General features: G+C 37.4%; 1 protein-coding gene across 2 annotated transcripts in view; it reads right to left on the minus strand.

The window, feature by feature from the left end:
* The window catches only part of PPEF1 (protein phosphatase with EF-hand domain 1), a 115381-nt gene that overhangs the window by 58165 nt on the left and 34469 nt on the right, over positions 1-22747 (minus strand). For both annotated transcript variants that reach the window (XM_036271576.1, XM_036271577.1), the window contains 2 exons: positions 13716-13843; positions 10404-10464 (listed from right to left, as the gene is read on the minus strand). In XM_036271576.1, the coding sequence (XP_036127469.1) occupies positions 10404-10464; positions 13716-13843 (189 nt within the window). The remainder of the gene's footprint in view (positions 1-10403; positions 10465-13715; positions 13844-22747) is intronic.

Consider the following 22747-nt stretch of genomic DNA (forward strand, 5'->3'; position numbering starts at 1 on the left):
ATAATAAACTCAATAGTTGCCAAAATGACATTTTATAAAATTTAACACCTGTTCTTGATATTTAAAAAACCCAGAAAACTAAGAATGAAAGGATACCTCCCTAACATAATTTTTAATTTAAATTAACAATAATGGTTTTTCTATTAAATCATTAACAAAACGAGGATGCCTACTTTCACTGTTTCATTTTAACAATGCAACAAAACATGAAGTCAAATAAGAGGAGTGACTATTGGACACAAAGATATAAAAATAAAGTTACTTGTGGCCAGTATTATTAAATATATATACTAAGGCCCAGCCTATATGGCTCAGTTGATTGGGCATCGTCCCACACACCAAGAGGTCACTGGTTCAATTCCTAGTTAGGACACATGCCTGGGTTGTGGGCTAAATATCCAGTAGGGGATGTGCAGGAGGCAGGAGATAGATGTTTCTCTCTCATCAGTGTTTCTTTCTTTCTTTTTTTTTTTTATCCTCACCTGAGGACATTTTTCCATTTTTGTTCAAGTAGAGTGGGAGGGAGAGAGAGGAACAGAGAGAGAGAGCGAAACATCGATGTGAAAGGGACACATCGAGTGGCTGCCACCCGCACGACCAACCAGGGCCGGGGACAGACTGCAACCCAGGTACGTGCCCTTAGCGGGAACTGAACCCGGGTCTCTCTGGACCGCAGGCCGATGCTCTAACCTCTGAGCCAAACTGGCTAGGGCTCTCATCAGTGTTTCTATCTCTCCCTCTCCCTTTCTCTCTCTCTCAAATCAATAAACACACACATTATATATATATATATATTTTTAGAAAATCAATTGAAAAACTCCCATAATTGATAGAAGAATTAAAATAATACAAAGGTTAAAAATAAAATAATACAGAGGCTAACCATACTAGTTTGAATCACAGCTTCACCACTGATGAGATGAATAACCTTGGGAGGTTACCTTCTAAGCCTCATCCACAAAAAGGGGATGATAATAATACTGATCTCACTGGTTTGTCATGAAGACTAAATTAAAGGATATATTTAAAGTACTTAAAGAGCCCTGAACAGTTTGGCTCAGCAGTTAGAGCATCAGCCCACGGACCAGAGAGTCCCGGGTTCAGTTCCCGCTAAGGGCACGTACCTCAGTTGCAGTTTGTCCTTGGCCCCAGTTGGGGTCATGTGGGTGGCAACCAGTCAATGTGTCTCTCTCACATGGATGTTTTTCTCTCTCTCTTCCCCCCTCTCTCCTTCCCACTCTATCTAAAGATAAATGCAAAAATGTCTTCAGGTGAGGATAAAAAATAAATCAATAAATAATAAAGTACTTAAAGATATGGCATATGGCAAACAACAAATAAAAGCAATAATAATAATTTCATTAATGTTATTTGACAGTAGTACAATACAAAAAATAAATATAAATCAATAATTTTACTAAATACCACCAATAATCACTGAGGAGATACAATGGGGAAAATATCCTATTAATTATAGCAACAAAAAATTAACACCTATCTTTATCAAACTATTACAAAAAATTCAAGAGGGAAAACTCTGAAGCTCATTTTATAAGGCCAGCATTACCTTAATTCCAAAAATCAGATTTAAAAATAAAAATAAAAAACAAAGAAAATTATAAACCTGTATCCCTGATGAACATAGATGCAAATTCCTCAACAAAATATTAGCAAACCAAATCGAACAATACTTTTAAAAGATCATATACCATGATCAAGTGGGATTTATTCCTGGGATGCAAGGTTGATACAGAATCTGCAAGTCAATTAACATGATACACCACATAAACAAAATGAAGGATAAAAAATCATATGATCATATCAATAGATGCAGAAAAGCTTTTGACAAAATCCAGCACCCATTTATGATAAGAACTCTCAGCAAAGTGGGAATAAAAGGAACATATCCCAACATATTAAATGCCATACATGATAAACCCACAACCAACATCATACTCAACAGAGAAAAACTAAAATCATTTCCTTAAGATCAGGAACAAGACAGGGATGTCTACCCTCACCACTCTTATTCCTAGCCACAGCAATCAGACAAGAAGAAATAAAAGGCACCCAAAATGGAAAAAAAAAGAAGTAAAACTCATTATTTGCAGATGATATGATACTATATGTAGAGAACCCTAAAGATTCTCCCAGACAAATACCAGAACTGATAAAGGAATTCAAAAAGTAGCAGGATACAAAATAAATATTGAGAAATCAGTTATATTCTTATACACCAATAATGAACTATGAGAAAGGAAAATTAAGAAAATAATCCCATTTACAATTGCATAAAAAATAACACCCAGGAATAAATTTAGCCAAGAAGGTAAAAGACCTGTACTAAGAAAATTATAAGATACTGAAGAAAGAAACTGAAGAATATATGAATAAATGGAAGCATATACTGTGCTCATAGATAGGAAGAATTAACATCATTAAAATGTTCATACTACTCAAAGCAATCTATAGATTAAATGCAATTCCTATCAAAATACCAATGATATATTTCATAGAACTAGAACAAATAATACAAAAATTTATGTGGAACTATGAAAGATTCTGAACAGCTAAAGAAATCTTGAGAAAGAAGAATAAAGTTGGATGTATCACACTACCTGATATCGAACTATACTATAAGACTATAGCAATCACAACAGCATGGTACTGGCATAAAAACAGACACACAAATCAATGGGACAGAACAGAGATACTAGAAATAAATCCACACCTATAGGGTCAATTAATATTTGACAAAGGAGGCAAAAATATACAATGAGGTTAAGACAGTCTATTCAATAAATGGTACTGAGAAAATGGGACAGATACATGCAAAAAATAAAACTAGACCACCTTCTTATACCATATACAAAAATAAACTCAAAATGGATTAAAGACTTAAATGTGAGACTTGAAACCATAAAAATCCTAGCAGAAAACATAGGCAGTAAAATCCCTGATATTTCTCATAGCAACATTTTTTTTCTGATACAACCCCTCAGACAAGGCAAACAAAAGAAAAAATTAACAAATGGGACTACATCAAACTAAAAAGTGTTTGTACAGCAAAGGAAACCATCAACAAAACAAAAAGACAAATTACTGAATGGGAGAGAACATATTCACCAGTACATCTGATAAGGGATTAATATCCATAATTTATAAAGAACTCATACAACTCAACAGCAAAAAAAAAAAAAAAAAAAAAAAAAAAAAAAACCCAAACAATCCAATTACAAAATGGGCAGAGGACCTGAATATACACTTTTCTAAAGAGGATATACAGATAGCCAATAGACATATGAAAAGATGCTCAAGGTGACTAATCATCAGAGAAATGCAAATTAAACCACAATGAGCTATCACCTCACACCTGTCAGAATGGCTTTCATCAATAAATCAGCAAACAAGTGTTGACAAGGATGTGGAGAAAAGGGAACCCTCGTGCACTGTTGGCTGAAATGCAGATTGGTATAGCCACTATGGAAAACAGTATAAAGGATCCCCGAAAAATTAAAAATGAAACTGCTCTATGACCCAGCAATTCCACTTCTAGGTATATAACTGAAGAAACACAAAACACTAATTTGAAAGAATATATGCACCCCTATGTTCACTGCAGCATTATTTACAATAGACAAGATATGGAAGCAGTCCAAGTGCCCATCAACAGACGAGTAGTGGATAAAAAAGTGGTGGTACATATACACAAAGGACTATCAATCGGATATAAAAACTAATAAAATCTTACCATTTGCAACAGCATGGATGGACCTAAAGGGTATTATGCTAAGTGAAATAAGTCAGCCAGAAAGAGAGAAATACCATATGATTTCACTTGTATGTGGTATCTAAACAACAAAACAAATGAACAAGCAAAATTGAAACAGACTCACAGATACAGAACAGAGAGGAGGAGGGTTGGAGGACTGGGTGAAAAATGTGAAGAGATTGAGAAGTACAGATTGGTAGTTATAAAACAGTCACAGGGATGTAAAGTACAGCATAGGGAATACAGTCAATAATATTATAATAACTACACATGGTGCCAGGTGGGTACTGGAAATATTGGGGGTAATACTTTGTAAAGTATACAGGGATGTGCAAAAGTAGGTTTATAGTTGTTTGTATGGGAAAATATATAAGAATAGATAATACTACAAGAATAAAACTGTGTTTCATGTACTCACAACTGTAAACCTACTTTTGCCTACCCCTGTATGATGGTCTAACCACTATACTGTACACTTGAAACTAATACAAACTAATATTGAATGTTAAAGTACTAGGGCACAGAAAAGTTCTGCTTCCAGGTCACCTGTCACTTTTGGAACACCCAGAAGTCTCGACATATTCTATGCCTCAGATTAAAACCATTAATTTGGCTCTGATATCTGCAAATGTTAAATGTAGCTGTATCCCTAAATATACCTTGCTCAGGGGTCAGGGCACTTCTGCCAAATAGGTCTAGGTGGAGGTTGTCTGGGACCTTCCTACCAAAGAGAGTCATCAGAAAGCAACCTACAGTAATGTACAGCATGGTGACTCTCGTTAACAATACTCCAGTGTATGTTTCTAACTTGCTAAAGGAGTACATTTTAAAAGTTCTCACCACACACAAACAAAATTGTACCTACGTGAGGTGGTGTGGATGAGTTAACTAACTTTAAGGTGGTAATCATTTCATAATACATACATAAATAAAATTATTACATTGCACCTAAAACTTATACAATATTATATGTCAATTATATTTCAACAAAGCTGGGAAAATTTTTAGTCATTTTTTTTTTATCCTCACCTGAGGACATTTTTCCATTTTTTGTTCAGATAGAGTGGGAGGGAGAGAGAGGAAGAAAGAGAGAGAGAAAAACATCGACATGAAAGGGACACATCAAGTGGCTGCCACCCGCACAACCCAACCAGAGCTGGGGACAAACTGCAACCGAGTTATGTGCCCTTAGCAGGAACCGAATCCAGGTCTCTCTGGACTGCAGGCCAATGCTCTAACCGCTGAGCAAAACTGGCCAGGGCAAAGCTGGGAAAATTTTTAAATGAAATCAACCTATAGCAATAATCTGTAAATTTCTTTCCTGACACATATAATAATTAAATCAGAGAGATGCAAATTAAAACAACAATGAGGTATCACCTCACACCTGTCAGAATGGCCGCCATCAACAAATCATCAAACGACAAGTGTTGGCGAGGATGTGGAGAAAAGGGGACTCTAGTGCACTGCTGGTGGGAATGCAGACTGGTGCAGCCACTATGGAAAACAATATGGTGTTACCACAAAAAATTAAAAATTGAACCACCATTTGACCCGTGAACCTACTTCTAGGGATATACCCTAAGAAGCCTGAAACACCAATCAGAAAGAATATATGTACCCCCATATTCGTAGCAGCACTATTTACAATAGCTAAGATCTGGAAACAGCCCAAATGTCCATCAGTAGACGAATGAATAAAAAAGCTGTGGTACATTTACACAATGGAGTACTATGCAGCTGTAAGAAAGAAAGATCTCTTATCCTTTGAGATGACCTGGAGGGACCTGGAAAGTATTATCCTAAGCAAAACAAGCCAAACAGAGAAAGATAAATATCATATGATCTCACTTATTTATGGAATATAATGAACATAACAGTCTGAGGAACAGGGTAGTCCCAGAGACGTGGAAGACTGACAATCACCAGAAGACAGGGTGGTGGGGGCGAGATAAACCACAGAACTTATATGCATGTGTGCATGAACAATGGACATAGACAACAAAGCTGGGGAAAGAGCGGGGAAGGAGGGGGAAGGAATCAGTGGGGGAAAAATGAGAAACATCTGTAACAAAAATAAATTAATTAATTAAAAAATAATTAAATCAACATGATTCTAGTACTCTATAATCAAGAGATGTATAAGAGACTAGATGGCCTAGAAATATGCCCTATTATACATTTTTACATACATATATTATAAAGGAGGCACTACAAATCATGGTGAAAAGATAAATTATGAAATAAATTTTGTGGAAAAAATTGGTTAACTATTTCGAAATTATCTTTGTAGTTTTTAATTGTTCTCAACCACTAGGCATCAAAATTTCCTTTTCTGGTTTAATATAAAAATTCAAAATTTATGAAGTGTTAAATTTTTTAAAAGTCAAACCATAAAAAATCTAGACATACAGGCATAGCAATCACATTTTTAATATTTCAGTGCCTTCTAAGTTTAAAAGCAGAAGGATTCACAAAGAAAAAGATATTTAGACTTTAAAAGAAAGATATTTTAAATAATTAATAGATGAAAATTTTCTAAATCTGACAAAAATATAGATATCAAAATACTCAGCAAAACCCAGGCAGGATAAGTAAAAATGAAACCTCATCAAGTCACATTATGGTTAAAATGCTATTTTCCAATGTTACTTAGGTTAGTTTTTTCTCTTCCCCAACTCCTTCAGGTGATTATGTTATCATTTGTAAAACAGTTATGTTCATTTGTCACAGTGTATATTCTACTCTGGAAATATATATACACTTTCTGTTTTTAATTATTTTCTTTAGGGATTTGAAACATTATCATGGTTTTAAGAGTCAGAACTATAGTCTGGCTGGTGTGGCTCAGTAGTTGAGCATCAACCCATGCACCAAGAGGTCACCAGTTTGATTCCTAGTCAAGACACATGCCCAATTTGTGGGCCAAATCCCCAGTGTGGGGCATGCAGGAGGTGGCCAATTGATGTTCTCTCTCATTGATGTTTCTATCTCTCTCTCCCTCTCACTTCCTCTCTCTAAAATCAATAAAGGAGTGGGGAGGGAAAAGGAAGGGGGAATCAGTGGGGGGAAAAGTAGAAACAAAAATAAATTAATTAATTTAAAAAATACATAAATAAAATCAATAAAGAAAAAAAATTTATAAAAAAAATTTTTTAAAGAGTCAGAACTATAAAAATGTATACTCAAAGAACTGTCACTGTCCCCTCATCCCTCTACCCCATCCTCATTCTCCCATTCTTTGTTTCCTGCTCCCACCCACCCCCAAGCCCCATAGGTAAACAATGTCATTAATTTCTGGTTTATCCTGTGTTTATTTTTGCACAAATGAGCATGTGTCTGTCTATATGTATATGTGTGTGTGTATCTATATATTTGTATCTATATCTATATACATATCTATCTATATATATAAATATAAGAATTTCTTAAACAAGATAGAGAAACTACTAACCACAAAGGGGAAAATAATTTACTACACTTAAAAAAATGTCTGTTTATCAAAAAACACCTTTTAAAGATTGGAAGGGATAAAAAGCAAAGACCAGGAAAAGATATTTACAATACATTTATCTAACAAAGATTCATATGCTTATAATTAGACTATTTCAAAAAACAAAAACAAAAACCTCATCCAAATTGCTAAGAAAAAGACAGATGGGCCAAAAAACAGAACAGGCACTTTACCAAGCAGGATGTGCAAGTGACTGATAAATATACTAAAAAGGTGAGCAATTTCACTGCTCACCAGGGAAATGTAAATTAAAGCAGAAATGTGATACTACTACATACCCACTAAATGGTTAAAATGAAAAGGAGAATTAGTGAGAATATGGAACAACTGGAACGCTCATACACTGGTGGCAGTATCACTTGGTACAATTTTGTAAAACTGTTTGTCAGTATCTAGTAAAGCTGAACATATGCATACCCTATAACCCAAAACTTCTACTCCTGGCCCCCATTGAAACATGCTTCCTTGTATCCATATCCCTTTACAATATAATGCTGCTGCTGGTCCCTGCAAGAGATGGAGTTTTCCTAACGCCTTTGAATCTGCAGCTGACCTTGTGATGGACTTTGACAAACAAAATATGGCAGAACTGATTTTGTGTGAGTTCCAGAGCAGAGACCTCAAGAGGCCTTGCAAGCTTCTGGCTTTGCCCTCTTGGGATCCAGCTGCCATGTAAAGAAGTCCAGAATACCCTGTTGGACAGAAAGTCTGGATGAGGAGAATTAAGGCGTCCAAGTTCATAGCTAACACTGAAAAGTCCCAGACATGTAAGTAAAATCATTTGGACCTCCCTGCCCCACCCAGCTAGGCTGAGTGAGCAGAACTGATACCACCTGAAGCAAAGACAAGTCATCCCCACTGAGCCCAGTTCAAATGCCTGACTCACAGAATCATAAAAATTAAAATTGCTTTTGTTTTTAAGCCACTAAATTTTGGAGTGGTTTGTTGTACAGAAATAGATAACTGAAAATGAGTACATAGCAAAAGAAAAGAATGCAACCCAGCTGGTGTGGCTCAGTTGGTTGGGCATTGTTATATGCATCAGGAAGTCACTGGTTCAATTCCCAGTCAGGGCACATGCCCAGGATGTGGGCTCAATGTGGAGGCTGCAGGGGACAGCCGATCAATGTTTCTATCTCTCTCTCCCTTACTCTCTCTAAAATCAATAAAAACATATTTTTTAAAAAAGAGTACATATGTTCACCAAAGTGGTCATGTATAAGAATATGCATAGCAGTACCATTTAAATTACCAAAACTGAAAACAACTCAAAAGTCCACAAATAGTAGAATGGATAAATTTTGGTATATGCATAATATGGAATGTTATTCAGCGATAAGAATGACCAAATTGCAACAACATGGATGACTCTCACGAATACTGTGTTGTGTAAAAGAAGCCAGACTCAAAGCTCTATGCTTCCACTTATTTAGAGAAGTTCAAAAACAAGTAAAATTAATCTGGAATATAGACGTCAGAAAATAGTGATAAGGGAAGTGGGTAGTGACTGGAGAGGGACAGGAGGTTTCTGTGGCTCTAATAATGGCTCATTTCTTATTCTGGGTGCAGGATACAAGGGTATGTTACTTTGAGAAAATCTATTGAGTCATATAACTTATGATTTGTGTATTTTTCTGTAATGTGAAGTTTATATAAGATTAAGCCACTGTCTCCTTCTTCGATAAAATTTTAAATATATTTTTAAGTCACCTGCAGAATTTTTAAATGTAGATAAAAAAAAAATCAGAGCCTTGCCCTGGCCAGTTTGGCTCAGCGGTTAGAGTGTTGGCCTGCGGTCCAGAGAGACCCGACTTCGGTTCCCGCTAAGGGCATGTACCTCGGTTGCAGTTTGTCCCCAGCCCTGGTTGGTCGTGCGGGTGGCAGCCACTCAATGTGTCCCTTTCACGTCGATGTTTCTCTTTCTCTTTTCCTCTCTCTCCCTCCCACTCTGTCTGAACAAAAGATGGAAAAAATGTCCTCGGGTGAGGATAAAAAAATAAAATAAAATAAAAAATAAAAATAAAAAATCAGAGCCTGAATAAATATCTCTGGGCTGGAACCCAGCCATCTGTGGCTATGAATCTCCATAAGTGTTTCTGATGCACAGTCCAGATTGAAATATTAGGTCATTAGCAGAAAGAGTGCTGCTTCACTTCATCATTATTATATTTCTTCTCAGAAATATTTTTGCCAAAGAACATGAAACAACCCTTGAAATTGCAATTATCTAAAAGAAAGAAAATGGCAAAATACCTACTTCCACCCACTCCCCACTCCTCAGGTTTGGCTATTCCACCATTCAAAAAGCTTCCATAAATCATTAAATGCTTTAATTAGTTTTATACATGTGTACTTAGCTCAAAGCATGCCATTAAACCACCATTCTTTTGCCTCTTCTGAGGGTGTTCACTAGATTATTTAAAATATGCTCTTAGATGTCACAAACATTTAATTAGAACAAAGAATGGTTGCCTAAAATTAAAGAAAAAAAGGTTTAAAGTCTACACCTCTTTGAAGATTATAGGCAGGTCTTAATTTGCAGGAGAATTACATGACTTGTGAAAAACTATTATTTTAAAATCATTTTGGAGCCACACCTATATTGCCTGTCTCTGAAATGATTCGTTTAGTCATTTGACTAAATAAATGAGATCGATAAATAGACAGACAGATAGGTATCCATACAGAAAACAGACATGATGGCGCCAACTGTGTTTAATCCACCAGTTCCTCAAGATCTGTTTCATGAAATACTCAAGATATTTTTATCTCTCAGCACAAAAGTTTCATGGATAAAAAATAAGGTCTTCCTTACTAAGCTACTATTGTACATCAATAGATTGTGGTTCAGAGAAGGTATTCAACAAATTAACATCAAATAAAACTTAATTCATTTTTTTTGAAAGTCAAAGAATTAAATGGTCAATTCAGTTGACACCCATCAGAGAAGAAAAAGCCAGCTGAATTGATTTCACTGGTTGTTTGGTGTTACATAGACAAGATAGGTGGGTATCTTTTACATTGTTTAGTATTCTTCTATCTTCAGAGTTTACATCCCTTGATGAGAACAATTCAATATCTAATGACTGCTTTTCAAAAGACTAAAATTTTACTTACTTGGATCTTTCTGTTGTATATGTGTGTAGTTTTCCAACATGAAGGAAAAGAAATTGGATAACTGGACAAAATAAAAATACATTAATCAATTTATGAACTCCAAACAGCTACTGTAACAAATGCTATTTGGTGTTTAATGCAAGTCCCCTTTACTCTTCTAGGGCACTCATTTCCCAGCTGCCATACACAGGTCCCACCTCTACCCGGCCCCTCCTCCCAAGGATTGCCCTTGGCAGATAGGCAGCACCTTCCTGAGCTACACAGGATATCACATATCTGTCCTCCTGGGGGTCTTCCCATAGAAAATGACTAACTGAAGCAAGAGTATTACAGTCCAGCCCCCCACCTTCCTTGCCACTGGGTGGGATAAACTGTGATGCTTTTCACACTTCAGAGCCCCAATGGGATCAGGCTGAGGTCAAACTTCTCCAGAAACCACATTTTTGCCTGGTTTCGTCCCCTGTCTAATACTGTTTTCCTCACTTCTTTAAGGTTTTTCCTGAGAACACTCTCTTAGGAAATCACTTGTCATAGAATCCCTGTCTTAGATTCAGCTTCTAGGAAACCGACCTAAGACAGCTACTAGATTTTGTTCATTATGATCTCTTCATTTCCTTTTGGTAGTGAGAAGAAGAGTTAAGGAATACTCTGAAATGTCAAATATATGTGGGAAATAAAATAAGGAAGGAGGGAGGGAGGGAAAGATGGAAATCCACCAGCACGCTAGCCATCACCTAGATGATGTCTCTATGCCCACCAATTACCTGCAACGATCTGCATTTATAAAGCACAAATAACTTCTCTAAGCCCTGCCTCCCATAAAGAGTGAACACTAAGGAATCTTACCAACCTGGGAGTAGGTCTGGGAGTTGAAGGAAGGAAGACTTTCCATACAAATATCAAAATATATAATTTTAATACTCTTGATGGGTTTGTCAATTAAGAGTTAATAGAAACCACAATGTAATGCCACTTCACCCACACTAGGATGGCTATCATAAAAAAGACAGATAATAACAAGTGTTGTCAAAGATGTGGTGAAATTGGATCCCTCATACACTGCTGGTGGGAATGTAAAATGGTGCAGCTGCTTTGGAAAACAATTTAACAAAAAGTTAAACACAGAGTTCCCAAATGACCCAACAATTCCACTTCTAGGTATATACCCAAGAAAACTGAAAATATATGTTCTCATAAAAACACACACAAATATTCACAGCAGCATTATTTATAATAGCCCCAAAGTGGAAACAATTCAAATTATCTATCCACTGAGAAGTGGGTTAAGAAATGTGCAATACCCATACAATGGAATATTATTCTGCCATAAAAAGGAATGAAGTGCTGATACATGCTACATACAACATGGATGAACATTGAAGACATTATGCTAAGTAAAATAAGTCAGACACAAAAGGATCATATTTTGTGTGATTCCCTGTATATGAAATGGTGAGAAAAGGCAAATCCATAAAGACAGAAAACAGATTAGTGGTTGCCAGGGGCTTGGGAAGTGGGAGGAATGGGGAGTGACTGTGAATGAGTATAGAGCTTATTTGCAGGAAGAGGGGGTGATGAAAAGGTTCTAAAATTTATTGTGGTGATGGTTACAACTTTGGGAATATAATAAAGGCCATTAAATTTTATACTTTAACTGAAATGTATCTCAATAAATCTACAATTAAAAGAGTCAACATCAAAGAATGTGCTAATACTAGAATGTGTGCATACAAAGCATATCAATTTGAAAGCTCACTCTACCTTTATACTCAGCACTATATTCTGTAGTGCTTAAAAGGACAGCCCACACTGTGAGCTCCTAATCAGGGCAAAGGGAGAATATGACTGAAGCATATCATTTTTATAGCTGCCAAGAATAAATCCAGCAATTTCTTTTATTCTTTTTTAAAATGTTCTTAATTTTTTAAAGATTATGTAATAAATTTACATATAAATATGATTGTTGAAAACTACAAACAATACAGAATGAAAATGAGAATTCCTCTCCCACCCACTCCCACCCATCAATACCACTCCTGTCCCCAGAAATAACCACTGGAAACATTTCATTGTATAGCTTTCTCCAGACTTTTGCTGTATGTTTAATTTTATTTCATATATATGGGATAAAACCCTACATATTGTTCTATAAGTTGATTTTTTTAACAATTATGAGATCTTTCTAAGATATTTTTATTATTAAGAAGTACTTTTTTTCACCCTGGCCAGTTTTTCTCAGTGGTTAGAGCATTGTCCTGCGGTCCAAAGAGACCAGGTTTGGTTCCTGCTAAGGGCATGTACCTCAGTTACAGTTTGTTCCCGGCCCTGGTTGGGTCATGCCGGTGGCAGCCACTTAATGGGTTCCTTTCACATCGACGTTTCTCTCTCTCTCTCTCTCTCTCTCTCTCTCTCTCTCTTCCTCTCTCTCCCTCCTGTTCTATCTGAACAAAAAATGGAAAATTGTCCTCAGGTGAGGATAAAATAAATAAATAAATAAATAAAATGATAGTATTAAAATATGGTGTGTAATTTAAATAAATAAATAAAAAGAAGTACTTTTTTCTATCAATAAGCATTAAAGCTGGATTTATATATCATTTTTTGCAAGTTTGAAAAAGCCTTCCTCACCCATCTATATTTTCTCCTAGAACTTTCATAAGTTTGTTCCCAGGAAATTCTTTTAGTTTTTAACTTCTTAAAGTATGTTTTTCTTCATAAAGTAACAACTTTACTTCCTACTGGGGTACATCCCCCAAAACAAAATAAGACCATTGTTATTAGTTAACTAGACTCTGGCAGCCCTCCTAAAAATGTGAACTTCAGCCCTGGCCTGTTTGGCTCAACAATTAGAGCGTTGGCCCATAGACCAAAGAGTCGTGGTTTCAATTCCAGTCAAGGGCATGTACCTCGGTTGTGGCTTGGTCCCAGGCCCTGGTTGGGGTCGTGTGGGAGGCAACCAATCAATGTGTCTCTCTCATATCAGTGTTTCTTTCTCTTTCTCTCTCTCTCTCTCCCTCCCTCCCTATCGTTTACTCTCTCTCCCTCCCACTCCATCCGAAGACTAAGGGGGGAAAAATATCCTCAGGTGAGGATTTTTTTAAAAAAGTGAACTTCAGAACTGAAAAATACCATCCTCATCCTAAATCATATTCTCTCTCAACAGCTAATTCCAAGACAATGTCACTATATTTTCTATTAAAGTGTTTCACCAAGGTTCCTCAGCTTAAAATGGCCTCAACCTGTCATTCTTTCAATAACAAGGAGTAAAGAGAAGCATTTTACCAAAAGAAGAGGCAAGCTTACAAAACAGACCTGTAATTGACCTTGTTCATCAGCATATTCAATGGACTGGAAGATGGTGAGAGCATAACGTTGTCTGGCCTTCAACCGAGCTCTGTAACCTCGGTACCAATTTTGGATGACCAATGCGGCTCTTATTGCTGCAGACACACAGGATATAAAAGTCAAAGAAAAACAATTACTATGCAGCGATGGGGGTGGGGGGTGAGGTAGGCACTTCAGGGAAAAAAAAATCAGTCCACCTATATTCCTCAGTTCTACAAACATAAGAACTACAATGAGACCTACCTTCATATTTTTGAAAAATGTCATCAAGTCTCAAACATTCAGAGAAGAATGATGGCATAAACATTAAGAGTAGAATTTTTGGAGCAAAACTGCCTGAATTTGAATTCCAGCTCTGCCAATTACTATGTGACTTTGGGTAAGTTATTAAAACTCTCAAAGCCTCAGTTCCCTTATCTGTAAAATGGTGATAACAGCACTTACCTATGGCACTACTTAAGCATATGAAGTCTACGTCTGCCCTGTTCTTCACTGTATACCCCAAAGAAATTCTCACACAGTCCATAAAGGAGACATATGGCAATACAATGCTTCTTTGTGGCAGTAGGAAGTTTGACACTAACACAACCCGGCTGTCAATCGCTAGGAAGGAGAATGTGTAACTGTGGTGGCTGCACACTATAGAATATGACACCACACGTGGAAGCAATAGATTAAATAAACCTGTAGCAACACAAGTGGGTCTTTAAAAAACGGTGATTCAGCCTAGCTGGTGTGGCTCAGTGGTTGAGCATCAACCCATGCACCAAGAGGTCGCCGGTTCAATTCCGGTCAGGGCACAAGCCCAGGTTGTGGGCCAAATCCCCAGTGGGGGGCACGCAGGAGGTGGCCAATCGATGTTCTCGCTCATCAATGTTTCTATCTCTCTCTCCCTCTCCTTTCCTCTCTCTCTAAAATCAATAAAAGAAAAATGGTGATTCAGTTAGAACAGGTAATAACAAGTTAGAGACAGAAATATATCATTAAATATAATATGATACCATTTCATATAAATTTAAAATGCACAAACACAAAACCACAATATACATTTCATAAGAATATATACAAAGGAAAAGATACCCACTAAACATAATAGATTGGTTATTTATGGGAGGAGGGTGAATGAGCATCAGGTACATGGATAAAAGGTTAAACAAGTAAATTAATTAACTAACATAAGAAAGGGTCTTGCACAAACCAATGACAACAATGCACAATTAATTGAGAAGTATGATTCACTCCACCTTCCACACCTGAGTTTCAACTGATAGACAACAGATGGAAATGAATACACCTCCCCCTTTATAGAGCTACTATAAGAACAAAATGAGATACTATAGGGAAAGAGTTTAGCCCAATGCCTGATGTAAAGCACATACTAAATAAATGGCGACTATAATGATAAGTACTGTCTTGTTTGTGGATTATTCAGGCATGCTGACTCTCTTCTGGTAACCTTTGAACCATCCTGTAGCTTTATAGTTTTGAAGAAAGAGATCGGGTGAAAGATGAGATTTAAAATATAGTCTCTTATGCCTTCCTCAAGTTTTAGAATGAATAGCAATCAACACCAGCTGGCTCCTTTTATTCATGCTATAATTTTTCCCAGTTAGCACATAAAAATTAAGAGTTGACTATAACGAGAACAATTTGAGATTTGAAAGTAGGAATCCAGCCTCCAGTCCCAGCATATTTGGTTTAGTACTGCTATGGTACATGGAGTAGACACTAATCATCTGAGGGTGTTTATTTATGAGCTCCCTCAAGGCTCTTGGGTTTCAGAGACTCTCATTTCATTATTCAGCTTTCAGAAAACCCCAGGAAACAGACATAACGTCAAGTGTCAAAATCTTTATAGGGAGAAAATATCAAGTAACTTGTTCAGTATTGCAAAGCAAATAACTAGTGGTACCATGGCTGAAATCTCATGTTTTTACCATATCCTTATGGACAGTCCAGGCTCACCTGAAAGTTGTGTTCTGTAGAATACTCACTGTCATGACCAACCAACCCTCACCTCAGTGGTTTTTTGTTCACCAAGCAAAATGTTCCAGTGCTACTTACTGAGCACTTACTGAAGGCCAGGCAATAGGTTCATTCCTGCAGCCCTTGCCGCGCTGTGAATCTGAGAAAGACTAACTTAATTAAGGTCACCTAGCCAATAAGTGAAAATGGACAGCAAGGAATTGAATCAAAGTCTCACTGACCCCATAGCCCAAACTCTTAACCTCCACAGAGCTATTGACCTTTTTCTATGTCTCAGTTTCTTCATCTGCACAAGATGGAGTGAAATAAATAATCTCTAAAGTCTCTTCTATTTACTATTAGCAAAATCAATAATAAATAATCAAGCTTATTATCATTTCTATAATTGATAATTGAACAAAATAGCTACCATATGTTGAGGGTCTCCTACAAGACATTAATCCCAAGTATTATCATCTCCATGTTACAAAAAAGGAAACTTCAGGTTTAGAAAAGTAAGGATCTTGCTCAAATCATTTACCTAGTACGGACTCAGGTCTTCTAAGTCAAAACCCTGGGCTCTCTCCACAATATATAGCCAGTTATATCATTCCCTGCTCTATTTGTACCTTTTCTTTCTTTGAATAATAGCCATCATTTATTGAGTGCCTACTATGTGCCTGGCACTAAGCCAGACACATTACATATGGCAGTACTTTTACTCCTCCCCCACAAGAGGAAAGAGGCTATCTAAGTCTCCTCTCCCATCTCTGTCTTTCAGGGACTGCAGCCCACTCCCCAGAAGAGGAGTTATTTTGTTTGGTAAGCACGCATTACATTCATGGGCTTTCTTTTACTATCGGGTGTGGGTACCGGGCCTTGGAAGGTAGACAGCTATGCTCAGTTCCCTGTCTCTTACACTTCCTCTTCTTCTCCAAAGTCAATAAGCTGAGCCAGTCTTGACCCCAACTTGGGAATCCGCCATCTTCGTTTAGGCTTACATTCCTATACCTGAGCCCCTACACCTGAGCATGAATGCCACTTACTAAGCTATCTATCACCTCTCACCCCATGCTTCTCAATTCTAATCAGCTGGCTGATGCTGGAGGCTGGGACTCCGCAGGCCACATTTCCACTGTGCCAACTGCTCCATGTTTGGTTCTGTCAATAGGAGAGGGAAGGGGACTGGCAGAGCAGGAATGGGCATAACAACATCAGACTTCTAAAACTTCACCACCATAGGGCACTCAAGCCAGCTCAGGACCTTCCTCTGGAGCAGAAACCTCCCAAATGGCAAAGGGAAGAGCCCATATAGACCCTATGCCAGGGGGGCCACTGACTCCATAACTCCCAACCCTGCCCATGGAGGAAAAGATCTGTGTTGTCCAGTTCCGAACTCATTGGACAGCTTAGATCTCTTCTGGTCCTGCTGCTTCATGGTGTAACAGAATTTGTCATCCCCGTCACATTAACTCTATGCAGAAAAAGAGAAAAATAATAGCTATTGCCTTGCCCTGGCCAGTGTTGCTAAGTGGTTAGAGCGTGGGTCCCTGCACACCGAAGGGTTTCAGGTTCAATCCTCGTCCCCAATCAGGGTCGTGCTAGAGGCAACCAATCAATGTGTCTCTCTCACATTATCTCTGTCTCTGTCTCTCACTCTCAAAATCAAAATCAATGGAAAAAATATCCTCAGGTGAGGATTAACAACAACAACAAAACTATTGCCTTATGTATCTCAAAGGTCTTCTGTTTTGTTTCTGGAAGGAAGCAACAGCATAGGTTTAATAAGTTACCTTGCCAATTTTCTGTGTCCAGCACAGGTAGTTTCTGTATTGCCAAACTGTTTTGGTTGTTATTTTTGAATGGATTATTTCCTTCGGTTGTGATCATTATCATGATGTTTTGCAAGAAGCTACATATCCATGTAGCGGGTCAATGAGTAAAACAAATGATAAATTCAGAGCATTTTGCTTTATGGTGACAGGCACTGTGCTTGATGCTTTGTATGGATGATTTGATTTTATTAGCCCACCCAACAATCCTATGAAGTTATCCTCATTTTACAAAAAGGAAACTGACGTTCAGATTAATTTATTTGGGGTCACATCGCTTATCAGTGGGAGAAGGTAGAGTCAAATCCAGATGTCTGTAATTTCAGAACCTGGGCTCATATCATTTTGCAATACAACCCAGAGTGGCATTTGGAATCAGTCATAAAAAATGAGACAGTATGTAGAATAATAGCTCCCTCCCACACCTCCCCACCACATGTTTCCTATACTGTTTGCCTGATTTCTTATTCTCCACAGCACTTTTTACCATCTGACATTCCATATAGTCATATGTTTGTGCTTATTGTCTATCATCCCCTAGTAGCTTAGCTACATGAGAATACAGAGTTTATTTTGTTCACTGCTATATTCCCAGCACCTAGGGAGAGGCCTTTCTAGGGCTGTTATAATAATACATTAGTAATGTGTTAATATAGGTATTAGTAATATATTAACTGATATATAATTAATTATATAATTAATATAAAATGCTTAGTACATTGTCTGTCATATAATAAATGATAGAATACTTATTTTGAAGAATGAGGCAGGAACAACAGATAATTCTCTTTCCAGGCTAACAAGTTGTAGTGCCCCCATAGACTTCCTAATTAGACATGATATTTCATTAAAAATTCACAAACTACTGTGGACAAAACAGGCTCCCATCTTAGAACCCAAGAACCAGGAGCAAGAAGAGCCCGTGCCAATCAGGACCCACAGGGCTCACTCCCTTAGAGAGTAGTTTCAGCTCAAGAGTCACCTTCTCCGTGAGGCCTTTCCTGACCACCCTTTTTAAAATGGCATCCTTCTCCCATTGCCTACTCCTTCCTTATTTTTCTGCACAGCACTTACCACCATCTGATATAGCATATATTTTACTCGTTTGTTATTGTCTATCTCCTTCCACTAGAATGTAATCTCCATAAAGGCTGGGATTTGGGTCCACTGGATTAGCTGCTGCATCCCCTGAGTTTGGAACAGTCCCTGGAAAATAGTAGATGCTCAAAAAATATTTGTTACATGAATGAAATTACTGTTTAGTTATGAATTTCTGTCTTGTTTCTCCTCATGCTGACTGGTACAGTCTTATGTTCGATTTGTTTTTGTTTTTTAAATAAGAGTTTATTTGACAGATAGTTCTTTAAACAAGAAGCTTTATATTCAGAATAAGGCATCTAAAGACTCTGCCTCTTGAAATTCTGCTGGTAGAGGTCTCCTGAGAAGGCATCAGGATGAGTGAATATTTAATGTAACTTTAAGGGGTCTGATATCCAGTCAGGAAGAGAGAGAAACACACATGTGTGATAAAACTGATTAAAATGAATTCAAATGAACTGGAAAGAGAATGAACCGTCTAGGGGCAAAAGGCTTTAAACATAGAGGAAAAGCATCTATTACCTCAGCTATTCAAAGCATGATGAGAATAGGAAATGGCTGAACTCTGGGACCACAGTTTTCATTGTTGGTGTTTTTGTTTACAGACATTCTACATCTGCTGGCTGCTACAGTGTGTGTCTGTTGCACTGAGACTTCCAGCTTCACTGGAAAAAGCTCAGAGCGTGAGATGGTCACAAAGGCTGCTACTTGGCAGCAAATAAGGCAAGGACCCCTATGAGGCTCGCTCATCCACAAACTGTGACATCCCTGCAGAACAAGGGCACAGCACAGCCTCCCTGTCCCTGGAAAGCATTTCTCTTTTTTATCCTCACCCAAGGACACTTTTTTTTTTTTTTTGCATTTATCTTCAGATAGAGCGAGAGGGAGAAAGAAGAGAGAGAGAGAAACATCGACGTGAGAGAGACACATTAACTGGCTGCCACCCACACCACCCCAACCGGGGCCGGGGACAAAATGCAACCGAGATACATGCCCTTAGCAGGAACCGAACCTGGGTCTCTCTGGTCTGAGGGCTGACGCTCTAACCACTGAGCCAAACTGGCCAGGGCAGCATTTTTCTTAAACAAGAGGTAAATGAGAGTAAAGCAGGAGGCCCAGTGCCCAAACAATGGCAAACATTCTAAACACAACTATACACTTTCCCTAAATGACAAAAAAGATTGTAGTTTTATCATTCTTAGAAACCTCTGACCTTTTAGTCGGAGAAGGGCAAGAATTAGAGGTCATTTCTATAGCTTTTTATTTACTCAGATATTAGCCCCCCTATCAACCTATCCACATAGGGTAATAAAAATAAGTTCTGAATTTGTAATCTGGAGACTTTCATTTTGGACCTGACTCAACCAGGTGCTAACTGTGTAACCTCAGGCAAGTCACCTTACCTCTCTGGTCCTCAGTTTTTCATGTGAACAATGAGAACATGGAATTTTGTGATCTCTACGATCCTTTCCAGTTATAAAATGCTCTAATTCATCCCTCTATTTTTTTTAATGCCACAGCTGCAGCCTATTATTGCACATAGTGAAGTTGAAAATAACCATTCAAGGACAAAATAGGATGTGTAAATGTGAACACTCAAATCAGAAGCTTCTGGACAAAGAAGACAAATTCTAAAAGCTATTTAAAAAATCCGAATTATCCCTGTAGAAAAATCCAAGTCAAGTCACTAATATCCTTGCCTTTCCCATCAAGGAGTTGTAGCCAAACTTTGCTAGCAATTGGTCTAGGAACATTAAACATTTCACCTATTACTTCTCCTTTAAATTACATAAGATATATGATTTCTGTATATGATCTGTTACTTGGTTCAAGTGATAGCCAATAGAAGATGGGGAAAGGTGGATGGGGAAGAAAGTGAAAAGAAGATGGGGCTGGAAACAGAGACAGATGGGAAAGGTCTAAGGCCCAGAGGTTTCACTGAAGATCAAGAGATCAGAGAATGGGATAATAATCATAAAGACTGCAGAGGTGGAGCTGATCCAAGTGGCCACAGGAAATGGGAGTGAGAGTGGAGGAGAGGCTGCTGGAGTTCAGGAGGTCAAAGAACTGAGACGCCAACGTGTTTGAGATTATTCATGTGTACAGTGAAGATACTCAAGATGATGCCATGACATACATGGCTGTGAGTCTGCAATGAATAAAGAAGTTGGTGGATGACAAAAACAAGGAAGGGCTAACAAATAGTACCCCCAAAGGGCATAAGCCTAGGTTGTAGGCACTGCAGGATTAGGATATTTTTTATTTTTTATTTTGAAACATATTTCAAACATATTTGAAAATGGTAAGAATATTACAATTGCTAATATTTTGCCACATATGCATTCTCTTGCACACACACTCTCTCTCCACACACACATATCATCCATCATTCTTCAGTCTCCTTTATTCTAGAACAAGTCCTTAGCCTTCCTTTCTCTTTAATGACTGATGTTTTTATTTTATTTTTTATTTTTACAAAGGCCTAGAACTATCCAACGCTGAGAAGGAAGGATTAGGGTAGAATTCTTCTTTTATTTTTTAAAATATTTTTTAAATGACTGATATTTTTGAAGAATACAGACCAGTTATTTAAAATATTCCTCAGTCCGGATCTGGTCTGCTCTTTCCTCATGATCAGATTCAGGTTATACATTTTGGCAGGAATAAGTGATGGATCTTTCTCAAGTGTGTTATATCAGGAAGCACATGATGTTAATTTGTTTCATTATGGGTGATGTGAACTTAGATCACTTGGTTAAGGTGGTGTCTACCTAAAATTCAATTCTGTAGAGGTATTTTCTTTCTCTTTATAATTAGTAAACAATTTGCAGGAACACACTTTGGGACTGTGTATATATTCTGTTCTCTGAAACATCCATTGACGATTTTTGCCTAAATCAATTATTTCTATGGTGGTTGCAAAAGAGCAAATTCTAACTCATTTGTTCTACATTTATTAGGATTATAATTTTTAAATACCCCATTTAAAGCCCTCTTTTATTCAACAGGGCAATGGAACAACACTTTGCTTACATAAAGCCATCTTATGGAAGTTTCCATAAGAATTGTAATCCTTGGCTGAATCACAGTTCAGGAAAATATGAAGGTTTATCTATACAATACTAAAATAATAATCTAAATCAGTAAAATCGGGAGAACATTCACAAGCAACTGTGACATCTCTGCCACATTGATTTCTGCTAATTTCCTAAAAGAATCATTACTGTGAAAATATCAACTTTAAAAAATTTTTTTTTCCTTTATTGGTTTTAGAGAGAGAGGAAGTGAGAGGGAGAGAGAGAGATAGAAACATTGATGAGAGAGAACATCAACTGGCCACCTCCTGCATACCCCCCACTGGGGATCGGGCCCACAACCTAGGCATGTGTCCTGACCAGGAATCGAACCGATGACCTTTTGGTGCATGGGTCGATGCTCAACCACTGAGCCACACCGGCCGGACTCAACTTCTTTAAACTATTATTTTCTTAAGTACATAAGAAATTTAGCTACGTACAAGTATAACTCTCATTTTAAATTATTAAAATATTTTCTCATAGGAAATATGTTCTATTTAACAATTCAATAATGACCTTTAATCCTCACTCAGAAAAAAAAAAAAAACTTAAATGTCTTTAATGCAATTCTGTTTTATGTCTCCTTTGTTAATAATTACTAATCTGACTTATATTGCCAAATTCATTTACCCAAGGTCAAATACAATCAGCACTAAATTTTTGTCTTTTGCAGCTCCTAGAAAGATAATGCAATACAAACCCATAATCGTATAGGAAAACTGTTCTGATTAAGGGAAATAACTGGCAATTGGGGCTGAGGTATTGCCCTTTCCTACACTAAGTTTAAATGTGTCTCTGTAACAGCATTTTCTAACAAATACCAGGCTCCAACTATAAAGCTGGCTTCTTTGTGAACTGCCTAGTCAGGGCTGAAGCTGGTAAAAAGCATTTAAATGGGGAGATGGGACTTCATATTCTTTCAGCAGTATTTTCTACTTTCTAAAGTTTAATGAGTCTAGGGTGGATATTTGAATAGTCCCTGTCAGAGTCTCATTATACCTGAAATTTCTAAAGCAGAGGAAGATTA

The sequence above is a fragment of the Molossus molossus genome, unplaced genomic scaffold (genome assembly GCF_014108415.1).
Source record: "Molossus molossus isolate mMolMol1 unplaced genomic scaffold, mMolMol1.p scaffold_m16_p_2, whole genome shotgun sequence".
Taxonomy (NCBI): Eukaryota; Metazoa; Chordata; class Mammalia; order Chiroptera; family Molossidae; genus Molossus; species Molossus molossus.